This window comes from Dinoponera quadriceps, unplaced genomic scaffold (genome assembly GCF_001313825.1).
Source record: "Dinoponera quadriceps isolate SergipeBrazil2010 unplaced genomic scaffold, ASM131382v1 scaffold616, whole genome shotgun sequence".
Classification (NCBI taxonomy): Eukaryota; Metazoa; Arthropoda; class Insecta; order Hymenoptera; family Formicidae; genus Dinoponera; species Dinoponera quadriceps.
In genome coordinates, this window is record NW_014555184.1 from 2,066,879 (window position 1) to 2,090,184 (window position 23,306).

General features: G+C 46.6%; 4 protein-coding genes across 7 annotated transcripts in view; 2 read left to right on the forward strand and 2 right to left on the reverse strand.

Moving 5' to 3' along the window:
* LOC106743233 overlaps window positions 1-5,973 on the forward strand; it is a 54,853-nt gene extending 48,880 nt beyond the window's left edge. The window contains exon 2 of the mRNA XM_014616872.1: window positions 3,431-5,973. Coding sequence (XP_014472358.1) covers window positions 3,530-5,824 — 2,295 coding nt within the window. The 5' untranslated portion in view covers window positions 3,431-3,529 and the 3' untranslated portion in view covers window positions 5,825-5,973. The remainder of the gene's footprint in view (window positions 1-3,430) is intronic.
* A 5,284-nt stretch (window positions 5,974-11,257) lies between these two features.
* Window positions 11,258-13,027, reverse strand: LOC106743327 (rRNA methyltransferase 2, mitochondrial). The gene has a single exon (XM_014617056.1). The coding sequence runs from the start codon at window positions 12,631-12,633 to the stop codon at window positions 11,836-11,838; it is 798 nt and encodes a 265-aa protein (XP_014472542.1). The 5' UTR covers window positions 12,634-13,027; the 3' UTR covers window positions 11,258-11,835.
* A 448-nt stretch (window positions 13,028-13,475) lies between these two features.
* Window positions 13,476-19,334, forward strand: LOC106743326 (WD repeat domain phosphoinositide-interacting protein 3). 2 transcript variants are annotated; one of them, XM_014617054.1, is made up of 6 exons: window positions 13,476-13,741; window positions 14,568-14,744; window positions 15,655-15,912; window positions 15,974-16,175; window positions 16,259-16,482; window positions 17,138-19,334. In XM_014617054.1, exons 1-6 carry the CDS (start codon window positions 13,675-13,677, stop codon window positions 17,242-17,244), a joined length of 1,035 nt encoding a protein of 344 aa, XP_014472540.1. In that variant the 5' UTR covers window positions 13,476-13,674; the 3' UTR covers window positions 17,245-19,334. The 2 variants fall into 2 exon arrangements, with proteins under 2 accessions (XP_014472540.1, XP_014472541.1); XM_014617055.1 differs by lacking the exon at window positions 13,476-13,741 and adding an exon at window positions 13,844-14,466.
* LOC106743328 lies at window positions 17,762-23,128 on the reverse strand. Of its 3 annotated transcripts, none has more exons than XM_014617059.1 (6): window positions 22,700-23,125; window positions 22,261-22,396; window positions 22,015-22,189; window positions 21,775-21,860; window positions 21,561-21,696; window positions 17,762-20,427 (listed from the first exon to the last, which is right to left on the reverse strand). In XM_014617059.1, the coding sequence occupies exons 2-6, from the start codon at window positions 22,339-22,341 to the stop codon at window positions 20,237-20,239; spliced, it is 669 nt and encodes a 222-aa protein (XP_014472545.1). In that variant the 5' UTR covers window positions 22,342-22,396; window positions 22,700-23,125; the 3' UTR covers window positions 17,762-20,236. The 3 variants fall into 3 exon arrangements, with proteins under 3 accessions (XP_014472545.1, XP_014472543.1, XP_014472544.1); XM_014617057.1 differs by having other exon boundaries at window positions 20,237-20,427; window positions 22,684-23,128; XM_014617058.1 differs by having other exon boundaries at window positions 20,237-20,427; window positions 22,632-23,128.
* Window positions 23,129-23,306: the final 178 nt, after the last annotated feature.

Genomic DNA, 23,306 nt, shown 5'->3' on the forward strand with positions numbered 1-23,306 from the left:
ACGCCAAATCACCGCATTTAAATTTTCATCGTTATTATTTTGAGCGCTTGCACCAAAACAGAAAGTCGTCTTTTGAGAGATTCTTTGCATGTTCGGTTTAATAACTTCGAGCACTTTTTTTTTCATTTAAACGCCGATAATCGCTTGAAACTTTTTAAAATGCAACGCGCCTCAGCGCGTCACCAGGCGCACTAGCTTGATGGATTCGGCGGACAGTTCATACGTTGAGCTTGCTCAAACCTTTGAGCTATGATAATAGGGATTATGATAACAGGTTGCCCAAATATCACTTCTCATACTTTCGTTTGGAAGTTCAAGACACACTTGCCGTTATACTTCGAAATGGCTTCGACTATTTTTATCATAGATTTTTATAATAGGAATATATGGACGCGAACTGTCTGTTTCTAGGGAACATTGCGGGCAGAAGAATTTCAAAATCTAAAAGATTCCAAGCCGTGCGGGCAGTTTGTGTTACAATAGATAAAGGAAAACAAGACTCCCATGCCACTCAATAACGACGCTTCGGGTGACATCATCCCGCGAGTGTAACCTAATTTAACCCTAACTAGAACCCATCGTTACTTTGGGAAATCCGACAGGATCCCAATTATATTCCAAAATATTTTCCGTGCAGGAAACAGAAAATCTATATTTGGGATAAGAATCAGACACCCAATCGGTGGTTCCCAGTCGGATAACCGATTTCGGGGCAACTTTGGACATTCTAATTCGGAATCTATGCTGTAAGCGGAAAAGTCTAGGAAAATTTCTTTGCGGAAACTGAAACCTGCGCGCGTAATAGCGCGGCGCCTGCGAACGATTGAGCCGTTTGTTTCGTGCTGGCTCGCAGGCTCCCGTCGGCTGGTTCGCATCTTCGCGAAATTCGCAGCGTTCACGGGGACCGGTCTTGTGTCACTTTCGAAGCCAGCTGCTTATCCCGAGTCGCGCGCGGTCCTTTTTCTGCGGAAATGAATAATTTATCGCGCGCGCTGGTGTTTCTTCTCTCGGTAAAACTTGATCTACATTAAACGCGGTCATTTACTTCGCTGAGAGAACCGTTAAGAGAAAGAAGAACCCGCACGATCCCGAAGAACATGCGTGTGCACACTTTGGAGCCGCGCGAGCGTGCGCGTCGCTCTAATGATATCTAACGCTATTCGACTCGCTGCTACTTTAATGCGCTCTACGTGCCCCGTGTATTTGCAAGAAATCACCGTTGAGACGAACAGGGAGCGTAGGAACGCGGATGAGCGGCTTTTTCGGAAAGAATTTCGTTTCCCGACGCGATTTCTTATACAGGTCAAAGCTATAACCACCATTGATTTGAATATCTTTGAAAAATAAAAATATATTGTTGAAAAAGAGAGAGAGAGAGAGATGTGACTAGATGGAGATGAAATTTACATTTATTGAAGGTGTTCAAAGTGGCGACCATCGGTATCGGTGTAATTAATGAGTATAGATACATTTTTCCTGCTTTCATATTTCAAAGATATGCAAAGTGTACAATAATTACCGTCTCATTTTGTACAGTTAATTTTTTCCCTTACACGAGTATGAAGAGGGAAAGCGTGAAAACCAACATATCACTTGATTTTGCTCTAAAATCCTGTCGAAGGTATTAAGTTAAAATTTATATAAATGAACCAGCAGCACGTCTCTACGAAAATATATGACAGTCTTATGGAAATTATTATATATTTTCTTGCAAATAACTGCTTTTCTTTTTTAATGTTTGAGGATTGACCCTTCTAGAACTTAGGTCTCTATATACCTACAATACAAATGGGTTTCTCAGTGTGCTCATGTCAGTTTTGGTGCTTTTCCTCTACCTCACCGGTATTAGAAATTAGCGGTGCGAAAGGAGATACGGGATTCCGTGGTGTTTTTTTTTGGAATACCAGCTACTGTTAGTCCCGCGGTTATCGCGAAGAACGCAGAAGAAAGCGCGAACGAAGTCTACCGAGCCTCACCGCGCGTCACTCGAGGCGACGACACGCGAACGATCGGGAAGTCGATTCTCGTATTTGCACGTTTTATTCACGCTGCGGACATAATCCCGGCGTGCCTGCGTAACGGTAAAAACAGATCGGCGTGCATTCACTTTTCCCCGCTGTATACTACCGCACACACATACACTCGCGGCGGCGGCATTATCCAGCCGCATATGAGGCACGCACTTTTGCAGCAGGCCTTTTAAGGATATACGGCATGAAGTGTCGGCACTAGTTTAGTGACGAGCCGAAAACGCGTCTCTCTCGCGGAAACGGTGCATCGACTACTTTGACGCTCTTAAGGATAATTTCTGCCTATTTAGATGACTTATAGATTAATAAAAACCTATCTTGACAATATTGACGCTTCTTAACTTCTCTCTTGAATCTCTGATTCTGTAGATTTTATCTTAATGCTACCTTAAACAATCTGTTTTGACGCTAAAACCGCGAAAACGGGAATTTGAGAAAGCGAAAATCATCAGAGTCAAAATATTCGAATAGAAATGTATCTAGTTGGCCGGCCTAAATCATGAGCTGATAACTAATCAGTACAGATTAGATGAAATTTTCCAGCTCACTGTTACTTCACTAAGATTTTTGTCCTAATTATAATTTCTTCTGCTTAACTATCAGCTTACTTAATTATCTGGTCATTGTCTAGCTGTTAAGAGAAAGAAACGTTACATCATTGGTTAATAGCGACGTTGCACACAAATTTATTATTTCGTGGCTAAACACTCACTGGGTTCAGCTTTTACTAGGATAGGAATAACTTATATTATTACATTGAAATTGTGAATATTTGGTTATCTTGAACGAAAAATCTTCTAGGAAGATTAATCAAGACAAAATCCCCCAACAGGATTATATTATTTCTGCTTATACATGAGAATATCTATTTTTGATTTAAGACGAATTTTTTTCCGGCATTTTCCGATCATCCACTTTTTACAAATAGGTAAGGTCCTTGCGCAACGAGCATTATCCTTGACGACAGACACGACGTTGAATTCTGAGTGAATTCGCTCTAATTCGATGATTCGTCCCGTGGCCGTCGTTCATGCGACTCGCTGCTGGACGGAAACGGTTTGCTCTTCAAAGACGCCCGGGACAGATGCGCGACGTTCTGAGAAATTTCTGAGGAAACTCGCGTCCCTAAATTGCCCCGGCGAGCGTTCGGCACACGGGCGCGCACCATCGGCCAAGTGGCGTCTATTAAGATTAGAAACTGGGTTAACGTTGCTCCCTAGGATGAGCTGCCACTTAAGTGAAAGCCCTAACGGCTGAAGAAGTTAATTCATCTCGCGTTGCGCAAACGTGTCGCTAATTTCTCCACTCGACCACTTAAACAGCTCGCTCTTGCACACACATACACAGACGCGAGTGTAAAACGCGATGACTAATTTCATCCCTCCTATCTGTGCTCGCAGACTGAACCGATGCATCGAAGGGGCAGGTGACGAGCGGAACCCAGACGAGCGTCCCTGCGATACTCCGTGAAGAAGCCTCATCGCGGCAACACGAGAAAGATGCTGAGCCAACGACGAAGGCATTCTCGTTGGAGAATGTTCCTCGTTCTGCTGGTGTTCGTCGGACTGATCCGTCACAGCGAGCTCACGTCCGCCGGTATACCCGAGTCGTCGTCGTTGAGCTCAGGTCCTGTCGCCAGAAAGAAATCCCAGGACATCGGCTCCCTGAACGACTTCTCCTGGCAAGCGTGGTTCATGGTGGACACGCAGGCCGGCGCCCAGCCCGGCGTGGATTCCGCGACCCTCATGCGGAGGATCACGCCGAAAAGTGTCTTCATCGCACCCGCCCTGCCTGCCTGTCCCGACGGGTACGTCGAAGACAACATGGACAGGTGCGTGAAGGACGTCAACATAGATGAAAGTGCGCATTTCAACTTCCTCCTGCAGCGCCTGAATGCTCTGTACGCCAATCAGAAGAGCAGCCCTCAGGAGCAGAGTCAGAAGCAGTTGAACAACGGTCCTCTGCAGCTGAACATCCCGCTGATGCCCAGCACCGATGACGACTCCGAGAAGGTCGAAACGATCGATACCCTGTTGGCGAACGACCCTTTCGCAGCGGTGGTGGGCGAGATAGGCCTGGAGAACGACAAGAAGACGAAGCACGAGGCGGTGGCCACCGTGTACGAGGTGAAGAACGACACCACGTCGGACGACGAGCGGCAGGCGGAGCAGCAGGAAGAGAGTGCGATGTTTTTTCAGGAGAGTCCCAGGATCGAAGGGGGTGATAAGACCGACGAAAAGCCCGACGCCCCGGTGCCGGTGGCGGAATTCGTCGAGGAGAGCAACGACACCAGCTTCTCGGGGGTGGTGGACTACAAGATCCCGGCAGATTCGAAGACCTTGCTGAACGACACTACCGGCTCCAAAGACGCTACGACCGCGGGCAAGCGAGTCAGCTCCACCGAAATGTCGCCCTTGATGCAACTATTGTTGTCCACGATAGTACCGAGCACGATTTCCAAGCCCGAGACGGACGACCTGCGAACGACGGAGAACGGTACCGTCGATCACACCTCACACAACCCCGCTAAGGAGCTGGCCAATGACAACGCGCCGGACTTCTACGAGCTTCCACCCGCGTGGAAGCCGTCGGAAACGAACAAGCGTCGGGACAACGAGACGCGCGCGAATGAACAGCCGAAGGGACCGGAGAGCCCCAAGTCGCACGAATCGCACGAGACCGACTTCATCTACGACGAGGAGCCGGAAGACGATGAATACACCTACAGCACGGACATGCCGGACGAGAAGTCGACGGAGGCGGAAGAGATCCTGAAGCACGGAGAGGCCGGCATGACGATTCCCACGCGGAGCCCCATTCGACTGCATCGCAAGCGACCGCAACAACAACAGCAGCTAAATCAGACCACAGACCGGAAGAAAGCAGCTGCCGGATTCCATGAGCAGCTCGTGATCCGCTTTAACGACTCCACGCCCGCCGACAAGGACGAGGCGGGCAGTAACGTCTCCAGCGAAGTCAGCATTGACGGCGACCTCATTCTGGAGACGACTTTATTGGACCTGAACACCGAGAGGCTGCAGGTCACCAGCACCCAACCGCCGGACGTGAGCGGCGAAGTCGCGACGAAGAGCGACGACGACGACGACTACTCCAGAGAATCGTACGAGCAAGTACGTCGACGGACTCCCGCGCCGGAGGTCGTGTTCGGGGACTCCTACGACACCGCGTCCACCGGTGCGCACGATCGCAACCGAGCCGAGCACTCGGCGAGGGTCGGCAGCCACGTGGAGGACGAGAGACACGACGAAACGTTGCTGACCTCGTCTTCCTTGCTGTACGACCCTCCCGAGGAAGAGCCGGCAGCCGGAACCCACGCGATCGACGAGGAACGGTTCGACGTACCTGGAGAGAGCGCACTGGAAGACGACGATGCGAGGAGCACTACCCCACGGAACACTCAGCCCCGGCCGGGCGGCTTCGTGCGTTTCGACAACTCCGCGAGAGACTCGGCGAACCACGAGCCGCTCGAGGATTACGTTAGATTCCCCGCGAGACAGTCGCAGACTTACGTGAGGTTCCCCTCCAACGAGGCCAACAGCATACACAGTCAGCTCAACTACAAACATCGCTCGCATCAAACGACGAGCGACGGTGCCTACGGCAGCACCAGCACCAAGAGCAGCGTGCCTACACGGCAGAAACCAGTTTACCACCTTTTGGCGCCGAGCTGGAAGCAGCCGGATCGACAGCAGGAGGAGCGCGTGGCGAGCGTGCAGAGGCAGAAGCAGGCGTCATATTATCAAACTATAAATCGGTTTTACGCTATCACGTAAATAAAAGAAAAACGGCATCGAACGCGCCGAGTTCTCTCATTAGGCCATCGGCCGCGCTCCGAAGCGCATCGGGCTGAAAAAACGTTCGGGAAAATGTCCAGGTTCCATTGAAATCGAGCGTACAGTCAATTATAGATCGAGAACTCACGTCTCCCCCCCCCCCCCCCCCCCCCNGCCCGTGAAACCTAACAGAATTCATGACTTCTTTTTGACACGCGACGGAATTGACCGGCGATCGGTACACTCCTCGTGCGCGGATACTTTTTGCTTTTTCCTCGTTATTCCACCACTCGTATCGCACATCTAGCGTTGGATGCGATTGCTTTGTCGTGCATTCCCCTCGGACGCGTTCTTCGCGATGAAACAACGGAATCAGCACTAGCGGATTGATGACGGTGACAGCAGGTGTACAATCAATCGGTCGGGTGAAATTTCATTCAAACGGAATTCGTCAACATAACACTCGGCAGTCGGTGAGATAAATAATCGGAGTTCGGAAGAAGCCGCGCATCCGGAGAGTCGAACGCGCGGCGAGACTGAAAGGCGATCGTTCTTCGATTTCTATATCTTACGTGAAAATTGTTCGCGTAAGAAGATTGCGATATCTGATCGTACCTTGCTCTCGGACAGTGTCTCTGTTATTTCTTTTTTTATTTCTTTCAAATCTATCTCAGGGCGCGTTTCCTGTTACGATCGCGTAGAGGACGTTCTCCCTGGTAGTTTCGCGTGCTCGTTCCGCGAGTGTCAGCTCAGTGTTGATGAGACTCGGCACGAGCGAAGCTTCGACACGAGATTCGCGCGATTCAGTGTCTCTTCCTATCGTTAAACGCGACCGGTTCGCGAAGGACACCCGATACACTCTCCCGTACGTCGGCCTCTTTGTTCAAATGCCGAGATGGCTGCTGTCGAGATAGCTTCCGTAGAAAGTCGCCCTTCTCGTCACGAATTTCCCCGTGGTCGCGGTATCGCGTTAATTGCGCGAATCTCTGGCCGCTTCTCCCTTTTCCCGCCACTTTCTCCGCTCCGACGCTGAAGACCGCTCGGTACTATCGATCACGCGCGGTTATCAGGATGCGCTCCTGCACACGGGAAGGAGAAACAGCGACGCGGAGAATCCTTGCGGCTGAGAGATTTCATTCCGGATTCGCGCCTTCCGAAACGACCCCGGTTCTCCGCAGTGACTATTCTTGTTAAAACGTTTCCTATCAGCACGTTCTTGCTGGCCGCAGTGCACGGAGAGAAAAGACCGGTTGAATTGACGCGACAATGAACGTGAACCAAAGGTGTCTTCTAGTCTTTACCAACGAAATTCGATTCTTGGGGCCAGGGCAGATATTAGGTCTGTTCGTTTTCGCAGCACCGCCGAACTAGTGCAATAAGTCGAAGTGAGAAGACATATACTTGTCTCTCTTCAACTTATCGCACTAGTTCGGCGGTGCAGCGAAAACGGACAGACCTACTGTGGAACTGGCATCTATTATGAAAATAGCCGGAAAGGTCTCCGATCGTTATCGCTCGATCGTTCCCTGGATTTCTATTGTATTTCCTAGAGAATAACTAAACTATTCCGATCGGAACCACTCAATTATTCTCTCGAAGACATAATAGAATCTATGGAAAAACTGAACGATTCCGACCGGAAGCCCCTCTTAACAGTTCCATAACAGATGCCCGGAGCGGTCATGTAACTCAGAAGCGGAACCGTAAAGAGTGAAGGAATTCGTGTGAACCCGGCGACATTTAACGATATCATATAGCTTCTCGAACAGTGAACACGAGTGAGACTTTTCACTTTCCACGTATCCGCTCCTAGGGGAAAGTTCCACGTTGCCCGGAAATTCAACTTTCATCGACCAAAATATACTCGGTTTGTCCACTGTCACGTGATAGTTCAACCAATCTTCCTTCTCCGAGTACGGAAGACGGTTCTAGGAAGGATACCCTTCTGCGATCGCTCCTTCTGAGATCGTCGAGGTTTCCGGACTATTCGCAACGTTCGCCGAACACGCGATACTTACACACTCAGCATACAACGATTCGCGCGATTCCCGCCCTGAAGAACCTGGAAGTGCTGTAAAGAAAGCCCCCCGTGTCAAGCCTCCCCGGTTCCCTCGTCTTCCTCTTTTCCTTCCCACCCCTCTCCTCCCTTCATTCATTTGACACTCGGTTCCGAACGGTCGGTAGACCTTCTCGAGTGAAGCGACGCAGAAGACGCGAAGAGTCAGTTCAGAGGAGGAGACGCGCTTAGCCGTTACTTGGCGTTCTTCGCCGATCCCGCGTCTTGCCGGCGAGGGACTCCGGCGTGGTTGCTCGGCCGGCGATCCCCCCTCGAACGAGTCGTCGTCGTCCTCCGATCGATTCGTCGGGAACTGGTGGACGGGGAAGATCGACGAGTCCCTGATCAGCGGCATCTTGCTTCAGAGGCAAAGCAGCGCCGACGGGACGCGGGAAAAATCTCTTGCCCTCACATACATGTAACATCGCGAAATTTCAAATTCTATATTAAGTCTTCAAGTGGAGAAAACGGAAATAAGTTTCCATTTGTATCATCAAAGGAGCATAATAAATACTTAACAAATGGGGGTTGAGAGCTCCATAGCGTAAATCTTACTTTTACATTAAATCTTTAACTGGAGAAAACGACGATAATAATTTCCCATTTGTAGCATCAATGGAGCGTAATAGAAGACCTTTGAAAATGTCGATCCATATTCTAAACTCCCATCGATGAAAGTGCCTTAAATGCGGCTTTTCGGCCGATCAGATGGTTCCTAAGCCAATTTTCGAGGCATTTTTATCCATAAAATTGAATTTAGAATATGGATCTTAATGTAGAATTAAATTAGGCTTAATGTAGAACTAAAATTCCGACTCGGGCGGCGTCACGGTTGCATCACAGTGACGCCGGTAGCGAACGTGTTGACTCGTGACGGAATTAATCAGAAACAAGTTCTCTCTCGGTCGGCCTTTGTCCGAATCGCAATCGCGAAAAGAATCGTTTGAACCGTACCGAAAGCACAAATGTGCACAGCGAACGGGATCGAGAAAACGCGCGTCGATGTTAAGGTTCCGAGATAACGATGTATGAGCGACGAGTCGAACGAGCTCGCGAGCGATACGCCGAGCTGATTCTGACACGGAGAGGTGTTATCGCAGCAGACTGATTTCTTTTAGCGTTATTCTAGAGTAGTAAGTGATGATTTCCGGTCGTACGAAAAATCCCGAGAGTTCGCGTCGCCTCGCTATCGGCGACGGGACTTGTGCGCAACAGCACCGGTTCCCGTCACCTTCGTCGAGATTTGCGGGGCGGAATGCAAGAGAGAGAAAGAGAGAGATGCAGCTCTCGGCCACAGGCGCGTCTTCGTCGCGGCACTAGCGGGCGTCCGAGAGGACGACTCGAAATTGACAACTCATGTAACGCGTAGACGTGCAATTTCGACGTCTCGGATTCTCGCGCCGCGAACAGACGCCAGCATCGCGTAGCCTGCGACAAGCGTAGTTTAAGTGTCCCCGATGTGACCTAAGGCTGGATCTACGATTGGTGTAATGAGCTTTCGGCCTTTTATTCGAAGCAACAAGTTGTAATGTATTTTCCAGCAAAGATGCCGCGATTCTTCCAAGTTCTCATCAGTGTTATTATGACCTTTCGCGGCAACGCGGGAAATGTTTACCTCTTGTCGGAAATTACGTTACATTTTGTTGCTTCAAGCTTAAAGGCTTACCACACTTAGAATTCCTCAAGTTTTGCGAGAAAATGGTGTATCTGGTTTGTCACTAGAATGTTTTTATCTGCGAAGAGTTTACAATATATCGAGTTTTGGTGCATTTTTCTTTCGAGGGTATATACAGGTATTCCAAAATCTCCACACGCGGAGTGTACAGGGAGATTTTTCATACCAGAAGACGTAACTTTTTCCTTAACGAAAATGTCGAGTAAAGTCATTATTTATAGTGACTTTCCAATTTTCAACGTAACAGATATCTTTGAAGCTAAGCCTTAGACTAAAATTCCGTTCGTCTATTTGAAATTGACCGAAGAAGATAATTTTGTTAATAATTTTGTATTTATTTGCCCGAAACTTAGCTCGCAAAAAACTTCATTTTTGTTCAATCGTTTGTTCCTCGGATATTATTATCCGAACACGATAAAAGAAACGATTACTTCTTTTGGTATCGACAATCTCCCCGTTCACTCCGCATGTGAGAATTTTGGGACACCCTGTATATGTGTTTACCTTATTATATACAATACTATTTATAAAAGTAGATTTCTCATTTAAAACAAAATTAATGTTTCCATTATCGTCATTATTTGTCTCTTATTTTAGAATAACATTTATAAATAGTCTATTTAATTGACAATCCTCAGTTCCGCTATTCTTTACCAAATAAAGAACCGGACTAATCAGAAGTCGGAAACTTTTACCGCAGGGAGACTCTGACTACACCCATTGTAGATTCGGACTAATCGATCGTTGTTTCACGTCGACGCTTCGAAGACGGGACTCGAGCTAGCCGTCGAAATCGCTCGATAGTCCTCGAGAATCGCTAAAGTCTCGATGGCCCTTCGCGGTCGTTATTCACTTGTACTATTCGCACCATCCTACTTATATTCTCGAGACGACTGCACTTCGGTAAAAACGTTTTCGATGCACCGCTATAATGAGAGGGACGGAAAGAGAGTACGGACGCTTCAGTTGCGGCGCTCGCGACTGTCCCGCTGAAATCAACGATATACTCATCTCGATTCCTGTTAACGCTCGTGCGCGCAAAATTCCCCCGGCGGTTAGACTCAGCGAGTTCTCTCTCGGCATACCGCGACAACAGGTGTAAGGCGGGGAAAGTCGCGGTCTTTGTTGCGGCGAGTGACGCTACCGGACGTCACTTTCTCCGTCGTCGCGGCGAGCATCGAAACGTTTCGAGATATTGTTTCCTTGTTAATTTTTTCCCCTCGATCGATCCTGTTACACAATGCGCAACGCGACGCGACACAACGAGGCGGAAAGTTTCTATGATAATTGACATTGTGCGGCCAGTAACTCTACTGCTCTACGTGCGTTTCTCAATGTGGTGTGTAATGTCTCTCGTATACTGAATGTCGATTCGTGTACATATTAATTTTATTACGGAGAATTGTATATATATAGCATAGAGTATTAAGCATATAATATATGAAGAAAGTGTAAGCGTTAACACACACACACACACACACACACACACACACACACACACACACACACACACACACACACAACATAACACACACAAGCAGCGTCCCGATTTGCGTATTAATCATTGACTGTATATCAAATCTTATTGTATTATTATTTATAGCGAAATATATCGATGTATATTGCATCTCTGTCGTGTTGTGCAAGGCCGCCTATGTTAGATAACGAAGTCGGAGGGAGCTATAAAAGATGCATACGATGATACCAAAAAAATATTCCGTCGTTTCTTTATTCATTCACAATACCCGCCTGCTTTCTACACGTATTCTCGCGCGTTTCTACCGTTAAAATTGACATATTGGAAAAAGCACCAGACTTGGAAAAATGAAACAGACGTAGGGCCAACTTCTTTTCGAACATCCTCTCTTTGAAGTGCGCATATATGCGTCGCTCTCGTTAGAAGGGGATAAGCGAAAGTACGCGGGAAAAAATTAGTCTTCAATCAACGATAGATATTCTCACATAAGCAAGAATATTATAATTTCCTTAGAAGACTTTTTCATCTTGATTCGATTGGATTTGTACTGACGCGAGTATTGCGCTCAATTTCAGACTGAAGATCGAAGAATATTATAATATCCTTGCTTATATATATATGAGAATACCCATCATTGATCTGTAGATAGATTAACTTTTTCTTTTCTGCGTAAGAGATAGATTGCCTTAAACATCCATCTATCTCAGGCATGTTTCTCGCCCGTACGCGTCAATTGGCAGTGCCTCTTCCAGTACACTTATATTTCAGTAGTTTCTACCATGGAAAGAAAGAAAATCGCGCCGTTAATTCGCGGAAGAGACGTCGGTCGCACTAGTGTCAACCCGCGTCTTGAGTCCCTTGAATTCCCTGGCCAAGAGAAACATCTCCGTCGACTCGTCTCTCGTGGCGTCCGGCCTGACTATCTTGACCCTGTTGTAAAACCTCAGGAGGTCCTGCTCCAACTGCTGCGACTTCCTGCCGTCCCACACCTTCACGACGAACGTGCCGCCCGGCTGGCTGACCCGCAGCGCGAATTTCATCGCGCTGTACGCCAGGCGTATTATATTGTCGTGGTCGATCTCCCTCACGCCGCTCGCGTTCGGCGCCATGTCAGAGAGCACCACGTCCACCTTGACGCCCTGCATCGATTCGCGCAGCATATCCTGCGTCTTGGCGGACGTGAAGTCCATGTTGCCCAAAGTGACCGCACCCTCCACCGGGTAAAACGGAAGCTTGTCTACCGCGTACGCCCTGCCGACGGGACCGTCCGCCTTGCCCAGCGCATTGATCGCGTTTACCACCACCTGGGTCCAACTGCCCGGCGCCGCTCCGCAGTCCACGACGTTCTGGCCCGGCTTGAAAATCTTGAAGCGCTCTTGAATCTCCAAGAGCTTGAACGCGCTCCTGCACCGGTACTTCTCCTGCTTCGCCTTCTCCACGTAAGGATCCCGCAGCTGCCTCGTCAGCCACTGCTGCGAGCTGTGCTTCTTGCCCTTCAGATTTTGCGGAGTCTCTTTCAGCAGCGCGCACGAGGTGTGCACGCTCCTCGACACGTTCCTGCAGAGACTATTCATCCCGGCGTAGCTCAGGTTAGACGACATAACCTAACAATCTGGCATTCGGCTGGCGTTATCGCTCGCTCGCTCGCTCGCAATCCTGGCTCGTCGCGGAATTCACGTCTGTCAGCGACTCCACGCGCCGGTTACGCGATGTACGTAGCCTTTCTGAAGAACGCGTAACGTCGCGTACGTAAGAATCGGAACGCGTTGCACGGTACGGAACGGACACACGACGAGCGAACTATCGCAGCGGCGGACAGTGACGATGCACGCCGCCATGTTGCTCGAGCGCAACGCCCTCTCGATGGCCGCTATCAGCTGATCCACGTCAAACGACTGACGCATGCGGCTCGGCAAAGGGACGGACCGTGCACGCGTGTGTAGATCACGCGACTCTCGTGTAATCGTTTGCATTATGTTACTCTTGCCTATTTTATTCGGGGCCAATAAAGTTATCGTTATTAAAATTATCATTATTATTATTAATTTCTAACTCTTTTCGGTTAACCTTCTGTTGGTCGCGATATTCAATAGATAACGCGACAATATTGCCGCGATTTCTCAACAACCTTTGACGGATAATCTTTTCTATACTGACAAAATGCTTGTTGCATGAAGACTCACCTTAACATATATCGCTAGTCATGATACGGACGATATATTGAAATGTGTTTATCTGAACGACATTTTAGACGAGATATATCAATCTATTATCGATAATGATTAACGACTTTGTGTGATATTTTTTATCGAGTTCACCGATGAGAAACATTGTCGCTGGTTTTACTTGAAAAGAGAGAAAGCGCAGGGCAGTGTGCGACGACATCGCGGTGAGACGCGTCTGCTAACACTCTCGTGAACGCGCAAGCGTGGCGCTCGTTCCCCTCCATCCGGGGCACGTCGCACACATCGGCACACGTAAACTCGCGATCACGACACACACACACATACACACAGATTCACAGTGCTAAGGCGAAAAAAGTGTCACACAGCTTGCCGGCGAGGAGAATGTGAGAGGCTGTGTTTCGCGAGACGCGCGAGCGAGAGACCGTCCGGATGTGCCTCAGTAGCGAGTGATCCACGATGAACCTGACCGCGGGAAATCCGCACGGCAACGGCCTGCTCTACGCCGGTTTCAACCAGGACCAAGGTATGTCGTCGTGCGCGATTCGGCCGCGCGATTCTGACAGCGCGACTCGCGCGCGCTGTCAGATCCGCTTCGACTGCGTTTCTAACCTAGCACCTCGTCCTCCACGTCCTGGAGGTCGCGGTCTGACGCGACCCGCGACACCACGGTGTCCTGAAGACGCTTCCCAGCCGCGTGTTCCATGGGTCGCCGACTCGCTCGCTCTCGCTCTCTCTCTCTCTCTCTCTTCCTCTCTCTTTTGGCGTTCCTAACCTCCTTCTCGCGCGTTCGTATCCGGAGCGACTTATGATCGTCGTAGATCACGATCTCGTTACTTAATTCATCGCGGGTCATCTCGCTTCCCGAAGGACGTGGACGATCTCCCGTCACTCGGAGCACAATTGATCCGAAATCGTGTCGACGAAATGCCCACCTCCACCTATGGCCTATCAATAATGTGTCGCTCCGTCCTGATTCTTGCGTGAAATTCAATAATAAAGAAAGACACGAGAGAGATCGGTGGGCTCGTTTATTCCGTCCTCTGCTTTCTTCCTTCCTTCCTTTCCTGCGAGAAACGCCATATGGTCGTGTGTCGAAAACAATTCCACGTTGATAGCGTATCTACACGCGTGAGTCCGTCGTGGCCGCGTGCATCCCTCTGTGTTCGTGCTAATACGTGCACGCGTGTATCACAAAATACTGTGATAGTCTGATCGGCACTGCTAAGAAAAAGGATGTACCGTGCAAGTGTACGCTGGCAGATAAAGATATCGCTCTTTTGCACATGATGCATTGACGTGCACGTGTGCATCGACTCACATGTTCTCATATGTGTGTGTGTTTTTTTTAGGATTATTCGCTTGCGGCATGGAAAATGGCTTCAGGGTGTACAATTGTGACCCGCTGAAGGAGAAAGAGAGGCACGATTTCAGCGATGGGGGTCTCGGCTACGTGGAGATGCTCTTCAGGTGTAATTATTTAGCACTGGTTGGCGGCGGAGCCAAACCGCTGTATCCCACAAATAAAGGTTGGTTCTTATACAGAATATGACGGAGATAAGTGAGCAAATTTTCGGAATGTATATTCTACTCATCTTAAAAGCGAAGAGAGATTTGCAAGTGAATTCAGAGACTCTTCCCTCGTGGAGTACAGACGTATTGATGACTAGAAAAGGTTGCTGAAAAAGTTTACCATGTCCGGAATGATAAATATTCTTATTACTTTACTTCCGTTAGAAGTAAATTCTGAATTTTTATCGTAAAGACTTCTCATGACATCCCATTGTAAATCAAAAGCGTTTGTATCTTGGAAGAAATTCCGGATCTGCGTTTATACAATCCCTTTTTACGCTTAAGATGAGTAGAATATGCTTCTAAAGTCTGACCATTTATTTCAGCGCTGCTGTCCAGTCGCTTGAGTCATCTTTTATTACTTTTTTTTTTGACAAGTCAATAAGAAATTTACTATTGTCCAAAATGGATCATTATAGTCATTTTTCTCCTGAGCTGCCGTTAAATTTGTAAAATATGGGTATTCTATATATATCTTTGCCTTAATAAAATTGCTTCGAAAGTATTTGTATCATTCATACTCTTGATCTTTCCTTGTTATGAATTTTCAAACCATATTATGAGATAAACTCGCTATATGTTAAGTTGTCCAAAAATAAATCCTGGAAAAAATAAAGTAAATGTTATTTATCTGCTTAAATGCTTTTAGTTACTTTAAGAATTTGACACACTTTTGATTACTATTCTGATGTCAGAGGGGTTACTTTTTATCATCTTTTCTGCCAAAAAGCAGTCACTATTTCGTTTCTTTTTGTTTCGGCGACTGGGTGGCAGCATTACTTCAATTACATTTCATGTATACATTTTATACACGTATGCTATAGAAATCATCACTGAACCAATGTCAATCATACTTTGTGATTGCAGTTATGATATGGGACGATATAAAGAAGACGCCGGTAATCACCTTAGAATTTAACGCGCCGGTAAAAGGCGTGAAATTGCGGAGGGACAGGATAGTGGTAGTGTTAGAAGGCGTTATAAAGGTTTACACATTTACACAGAATCCACAGCAGTTGCACGTATTTGAGACTAACCCTAATCCACGTGGATTGTGCGTTTTATGCCCCAATAGTAATAACTCTCTACTTGCCTTCCCCGGTCGGAAGAACGGTCACGTTCAAGGTGAGACTCCGTCGGCAGAATCTAATTAACGCGGCGTCACCTCCACATCCTCGTATTTCAGTTATAGATCTGGCCAACACCGAAAAGCAGCCCTTGAATATAGAAGCGCACGAGACGCCTTTATCTTGCATAGCTTTAAATCTGCAGGGCACCAGACTGGCCACTGCCTCCGAGAAGGGTACTTTGATAAGGGTATTCGATACGCAAAACGGCAACATGATCAACGAGTTGAGGAGAGGAGCGAATCACGCGAACATTTATTGGTAAGCACGTAAGAAGACGCGATGCAAGGCGCGTACGAGCGCGTGGTACGAGAGACTCGTTTGTAAAGCGACTTTCATCGCAGCATAAACTTCAATCACGACTCCACGTGGTTGTGCGTCGCCAGCGATCACGGCACCGTGCATGTGTTCGCCGTCGAAGATCAAAAGCTGAATCGCCAGTCTAGCTTAGCGTCCGCCACGTTCCTGCCAAAGTACTTCAGCTCGAGCTGGAGCTTCTGCAAGTTTCAAGTGCCGGGCGGGCCACAGTGCATGTGCGCGTTCGGCCAAGATAACAATAGTATCATAGGTAAGCTATGAAAATTGGATTCGTAATTACGCGAGAGCCCTGCAATCGAGGCCCGATAGTTCACTGTCAAATACAACCTGGCTTCAAGACATTGCTAAAGGCTAAGTCCGAACCTACAATAGGTGCAATGGGTCTTTAGTCTTTTGCTTTAAGCAATAAAATGTAACATAATATCTGAAAAAAAAAAGCGTTGCCAAAACGTAACGAAAAATGTCGACTTAAAACTTCGAAATTGCGACGTCTGATAACGCTAGTTTATTCTACTTTTTGCTGGAAGGTACGTTATTATTTAATGCTTAGAGCAAAAAGCTAAAGACTCACCACATCTATTATACCTGTTAAGGACCGTCTGCAATAGCCGTCTACAAACGCCGTAAGTATGCAGTAAGACGTAAGGCACCGAGCAAGTTGACCAACCACGATCGATTATTCTTCCAATGAACGACCATGGTTGGTCAGTTTGACTACTGCTTACATCTTAAAGCAAGATCGTGAACAAGGGACTAGATCCGGGTTAAAGTACATTCGATGATGAATCAGGCCGGATCCTATCGGGGCTCGATTTGCAGGGCTCCGAATTACACCAGCGCCGTCTTCGCACGGCACAATCTCTCTCTCTCACATTCACGAACCACTTTTGTGTCCCCTTGTGCAGTGATATGCGCAGACGGTAGTTATTACAAGTTCGTATTCAACAACAAGGGTGAATGCACGAGAGACTTTTACGCACAGTTCCTCGAACTGACCGACGAGAAAATGTGACTAGAGGACACGACGGCGGTCCGGTATTAAGAGCACCGCACGGAGACGACTCTCCCTCTCTCTCTCGTGTTACTTCGTTGTTGTCAGTTGTCACCGGCCGCCGAGTGAAGAGATCGAGGTTACTGGGCGCAATGACACACGTGCTGTTCATGGAGAATACGACTCGGTGAGATATTCGTTACAGAGGATACAGATCTATGAGAAACGTCCGCTTTCGGACGATATATGATAGAGGACCAAACGAAGAGTTCTATTGATTGTTAGTGATGCCGATATATCGTTGATGTGTTGTGCGCGGCTTTCCGGCGAGCACGGAGACGCGTGACCGACGACGAAACGTCGCGATGATTCGTCTCCTTGTAACGGAAAACGTCGACAATGAGAGGTTTAACGCGCTGCGAGAAACGCGTCGTAGGACGCCCAGCGCACCAACGAACGCGTCGAAACGGAGATCGCGTCCGCGAACGAATCTGTTACACGAACCTACCGCCGACGCCTATCGATACAGAGGAGCGAGTTTTTTTTTTCAACGCAACAAACGAAGGGAATGTCCGCGGGTGACATCTCGTTACCGCCGGGGAACATCGCGAGTTACTCGTTGGCGTGTGATACTCATCTTTTTTCTTACACTTTAGATAAGGACGCTGCGCAATTAATTGAGAAATCAAACGTTGGCCATAAATATCATCGCGACTCCGAGATACAGCTGATCATATTTCGTTCTCGCTTGCGTGAAAAGCCTTGCAATGCAAATCACGTGTCCATATCAGCGCTGTCATGTTCGATTATTCGGGCATCCCGAGTCTTTCAGTAACTGAGAGTACGGTTAATTTCAGACGTTATAAAGTTATTGATTTTTCTAACGATACGGATGATAATGCCGTCTGAAATTAAGTTTTCTTCAGGAATTTACTCAGCCTGACGTTTACTCAGTTACTGAAAGATTCACGTGCCCGGATAGTCGAAATTGACCGTACTAGTCCCTATTGCAGGGTTGGCAAAATTCCGGATTTTTTGGATAAATGGTGAAAATCGATATTTTCCAGAAAAACTGATCACGAATAAACGATAAAATAAATAGAAAACGTTTTTATCGATATTCTAATTCACAGGCAGTCCTAAAAAGACCTAGCTATGATTCCACGCGCAAGAATCTGCACGTAAAAAAACAAGTAAAACATGCACGATCATATATTCACACTTCTATGAATCTTTTCACACAGATGTGTTAATTATTACGCTTTTATTGTTTGCTGGTGAGATCATTTAACATGAGTAATTTGAAAAATGTATCAGGAGGAAGACACAAAAACGCTATATGGGCGTTTGCTTTGTATTCTGTTCTATTGTTAACGTTAATAGGCAGAAATGTATTGCTTGTGGAATATTAATATGTGTAAAATTCCACGACCGAAACAGCATCCTCAAAGGTGTAATAACGTTAAAGTAAACGTATACGCAAACCAGATTTATGCTGGCAAGAATTTTTAATATTATACTATTGTTTTTTCTCCATTAATCCAAAAACTGATATAAAATCGAGTGACATTTATATCTTCCAAGTTTTTGTCTTAAGAACTTCACATATTTTACACGTCAATTTTAATTAAAACAGACTTTTTTATCATACTGGTTTCGATTTTCCTTAAATCATAACGATCGATAGGATTTACTAATTAAAGCGGAAATATCTCTTTGCATAAAGTTACATAAATATATTTTAGTATTATATATTAGTCTTTTTTATAGTTTTATAGTTGTAGTTTTTGCCAGTTTATTCCACTAGATAGAGTCCGAGACAGTTAGAACTGGAATTTATCATGGGTTTTCCGCTTATTGGAATTTTCCGGCCAACCCTGTCTTACTGGATCACGTGTTTTCCTAGATACAAAAGAAACGTATTTCTTTCGTTTGACGCGCATCATCGAAAAATCCGAGAATTTCTCGACGACTTTATGTAAATCATCATTGCAAGTACATTGCGTTTCGTGACTATTCAACGAACATGCGCGCTCGTTCGTCCCCGTTTGTTTCATAAGCCGAGAATACACCATGTATAAACATATACATATATACATGTATACTTATTGGATTATTGTAATTTTTTTTTTATTTTTACGTTTTCCCCTTACATTTAATATACATATACACAAGAGATGACTACACTTTATATCGGGATATTGCCGTAAATAACAAGGTTGTAATTTCACAAACCAGTTGGGTTGAGATACGAAATAAAATTACTCATCAATGCCACCCGCAAAACAACCGCTCCGTTTTACCGACGATTATCTGCGCGATTCGAGGATGCGCTACGTTATTTACGGGTCACGACCGATTGATCGGTCGATCGAATGATTGACTAACGACGACGATCAAGCGAATCTCCCGGGTTTCGTTTCGTGTCGTACGTTAAATTAAATTCAGTCTTGCGCGCGAAGAGAAGTGCGCATTCGCATCAGCGGTGAGACTAACTTCGGTGAATAATTTTACCCGTCGGAACAGGCCGACGTGTGCGCATACAATAGATGACATGCAGTTGCTCAATTAAGACCTAAGCGCAGCGTTAGAATCTGTGTGCGTCGTATTGAAATGAGATCATATACCGAGGATCATTTTAACAAGGGCCGGTTTTAACATAAGTACACAATGTTTTTTACCGTGCACACGATAGAATGCACCAGCGAAAGAGAAGGAACGTTGAAACGCGACCATTTTTGCCCTTGAGCTTCCCACGGTGAACTGTCTTTTCGTTCCGACTGTTCGTCACTGATTTTTCGTGATTGCTCGCCTTTTGAGCCGATATTACTTCGTATCACCTGCGACTTCGTAATCGTTCCGAAATTACCGTCCCGACCGTGACTGAGCGTGCGACTCGCCCGAAAGCGCACGATCTTCCGGCTGGATCTTGCGCTTTCGCGAGACCACCGGTCTCATTCCTACCATTGTAACGCGCGAATTCTCCGTTGCTACTTTCGGTACGACAATATCCTTAAACTTCGAAGGGCTTCTTCGCCGAGGTCGGGATCACCTTCGACATCTCCAACGCGGGCACTGCGTACTTTTTCTTCACGCAGTGCACCTCATGCATGAGTCCCCTCTTCGTCTCCAGACTTTTGTAAGTACTGTACACCACAAACCAGATATAGAAGTTCGCGACCACCACGCAGAGGACGATCATACCTGAGGATATTAGCCTTCGTTAACAGATACGATATATCTGACGTTATACGCGAGATAATTTCATAAATATATCAAATAACATAGCCTGAAGCGTTTTGTTTGAGAAGATTATAAGCAGCGCTGCCATCCAGTTGTCGGAATGGAAAAAGCGAAACAATGAATATTTCTTGGCAGAAAAGTGACCATTGACTTGGCATGAAAAGAACAAATGACGAGAAAGACTTCTCAAACATCCAAATAGTGACCAAAAGTGACATTTTTTGTCAAATTATGAGAATAACTAAGGTAATTTAAACAAAAAAGTAACACCTGTTCTTGGTCTTGCCAGGTTTGTCTTTCGATAACTTTACATGTAACGAATTATTTTCATAACAAGGAAAAACCAAAGGCATGACCAATAAAATACAAGTACGTTTTTGGAGCATTTTTATTAGGAGAAACGGCGAAAGTATATACAGGTTGTTCCTTAAGCACCTAGCCGTACTCAAGGGGACGATTCTTTGATTCATTTCAAATAAAAAAGTTTACATAAACATGTGACCTAAGAGGCTTAGTTTCTGAAATGCAACGTGTTTTCAATCAAATTTAAACGTGTGGTAATCTATCTGAAGTGCCAGTCACAAAAACAAAAACAGCAATAAAAAAAAAATATATATATAAACGTATATTTATATGAACTTTTTTACTTGAAATAAACCAAAGAATCCCCCCCCCCTTGAGTATAGCTAAGTGCTTAAGGAACACCTTGTATAGAAAGCCAATATTTTACAAATTTAACGGCAACTTAGGAAAAAAGTGACTATAGGTGACCCATTTTGGATGATATGTGAATTTTTTAACGATTTGTGAAGAAAAAGCGACGAAAGGATTTAAGTGACTGAATGGCAGCGCTGATTATAAGCCCCATAAGAGTCAACGTAAGGGAAAATTGCAGAAAAAGGTGAATTAACAAATCGTCATTATTAATTAGATTTTTCAAAAAAAATTAACGAATTAAAACCGTTAGTTTAGCTTCTTCGCGCAATTTCACCTTGCGTTGGTTACTACAGGACAAATGATCGAGAAAATTAGCCCCCCCCCGGGGGGGGGGGGGGTTTCATTACGCGACTTTCGTCGTCGTGACGTTGACTTACGTTCGTAAAAATTCGCTCTTCCGCCTAAGATAGCGATGAAGGGACAATTCTCGCCTACCAAGAATAGCGAGATCACGAGAGACGATATGATGATCATCATGACCACCATCCAGGGTGTCATACAGTGACGATTATTCTGAAAATAAAGCACAGGCCGTAGAAGAAACAAACCCCGGGCGCCTTGATTGTTAGCTCTTCCAACGATTCGAATTACCGTCAGGGTCCCGTATAGAAGCATGATCGTGCTGATGAAGTGGATTATCGCCATGACGAGGCCGCAATACATGGAATATACCGTTTCTGCAAATACGCAAAGATCGTCTTGTCGTGAAAATTGCGACAACTACCGATGATTAACGAGGGGGATGATCGTTTCTATCTTATTTCCGCCCTTTTCTTTAGCGTGCAATGAGATCTCTTTGTGCTACTGAGTGCAAATATTTCTGTGAATAACCAGTTGCGTTGTGATGCGCAAGGTCCATTCTTTTCGTGTTGAGGTGGTTCGACGAGATCTCCTCCAAAGCCTCCCTCTCGAGGGCGTCCTCGGTGTCTCTCACCACCATCTCCTGAATCCCTATCGCGTGCGCCATCGCCAGGACGAAGAATATCAGGGTGAATCCGGTTATGAACTGCGCAAGATTCACCGGGATTACTCTCAAGAAAACACACGGGCACTAGACTCATGCTGCAGGAGTTTTACCAATTGTAGTATCGCGATCAGCACCGTTCCCTGCTTCAGGTTGAAGAAGTGCAGAAAGTTGTTCAACAGTACGATCTTCATGTTGGCTGTTGCGGATTAACGCGAGTCGGTTCTCTCTAATTCCTCGAATAAGGTCCTAAAATATTCGCGTCCACACATTGTTTACATAAATCACCTATATATACAGGGTGGCACGACGGTAACTATCACCACTTTGTGTAATTAATTGTGCAATTATCTTCGAGAAACAGGAAGATTCTCTTAACTAGATACAGGTGAAAAAAGAGATATTTACTGAAGGTGGATCATGGCCATTAGTAGCATTGTAATTTATTCGATAAATTTTGCCTTGCTCATAACCAAAGTCATACCCAAAGTGATGATAATCATCGCTTCATCCTATATAGGTATACGTGTTATCACTTCGCATAAATCGTACTAGTCGATTATTACTGCAGCACACTTCACGTCGGTACCGACGGGAAAGAAGAAACAGAAGTGGGTGCGAAAGTAGGTGAAGCGCGTCGTCGTCGGCAGGTGTGCTCTGCGAGTGTTGGCGAATGGCCGGACGGTCGCGCGGTTCCCGATGGGAATCAATAACTCTCGCTGGCCGCGAAAACGAAACATGGAACGACCCGTGCGACGCGTGCCACCGTCTTCGTGTTGGCGTGCGCGACGGGATTCACGCGAGAGAGTGCGGGAGCGCGCGCGCGCGCGCGCGCTCTCGTCGTGTTGTCGTGCGAAAAACGCGAAAAGCCGCGGGTCGGTGATGCGTAATTCGGTCGGTGACGAGGCGAGGCGCCTGCGATGCGCAAAACGCGAGAGGGTGACTGTGACCGAGGGTGGCAAACGACACCCTTGCTTGCTACCGGGTCGCTCGACGCGGGCCACGCAGGCGCGCCGCGGTTTACATCGTATCCTTCGAGCTGCGTCTGCTCCGAATTGATCATCGTTTGTTTATACGCATTGTCGACGTCGATCAAGCCGATTGGGTGCTTAGCGTCGGTATTTTCCTTTAATTGAATCCCCCTCCCCCATTCCCCCTC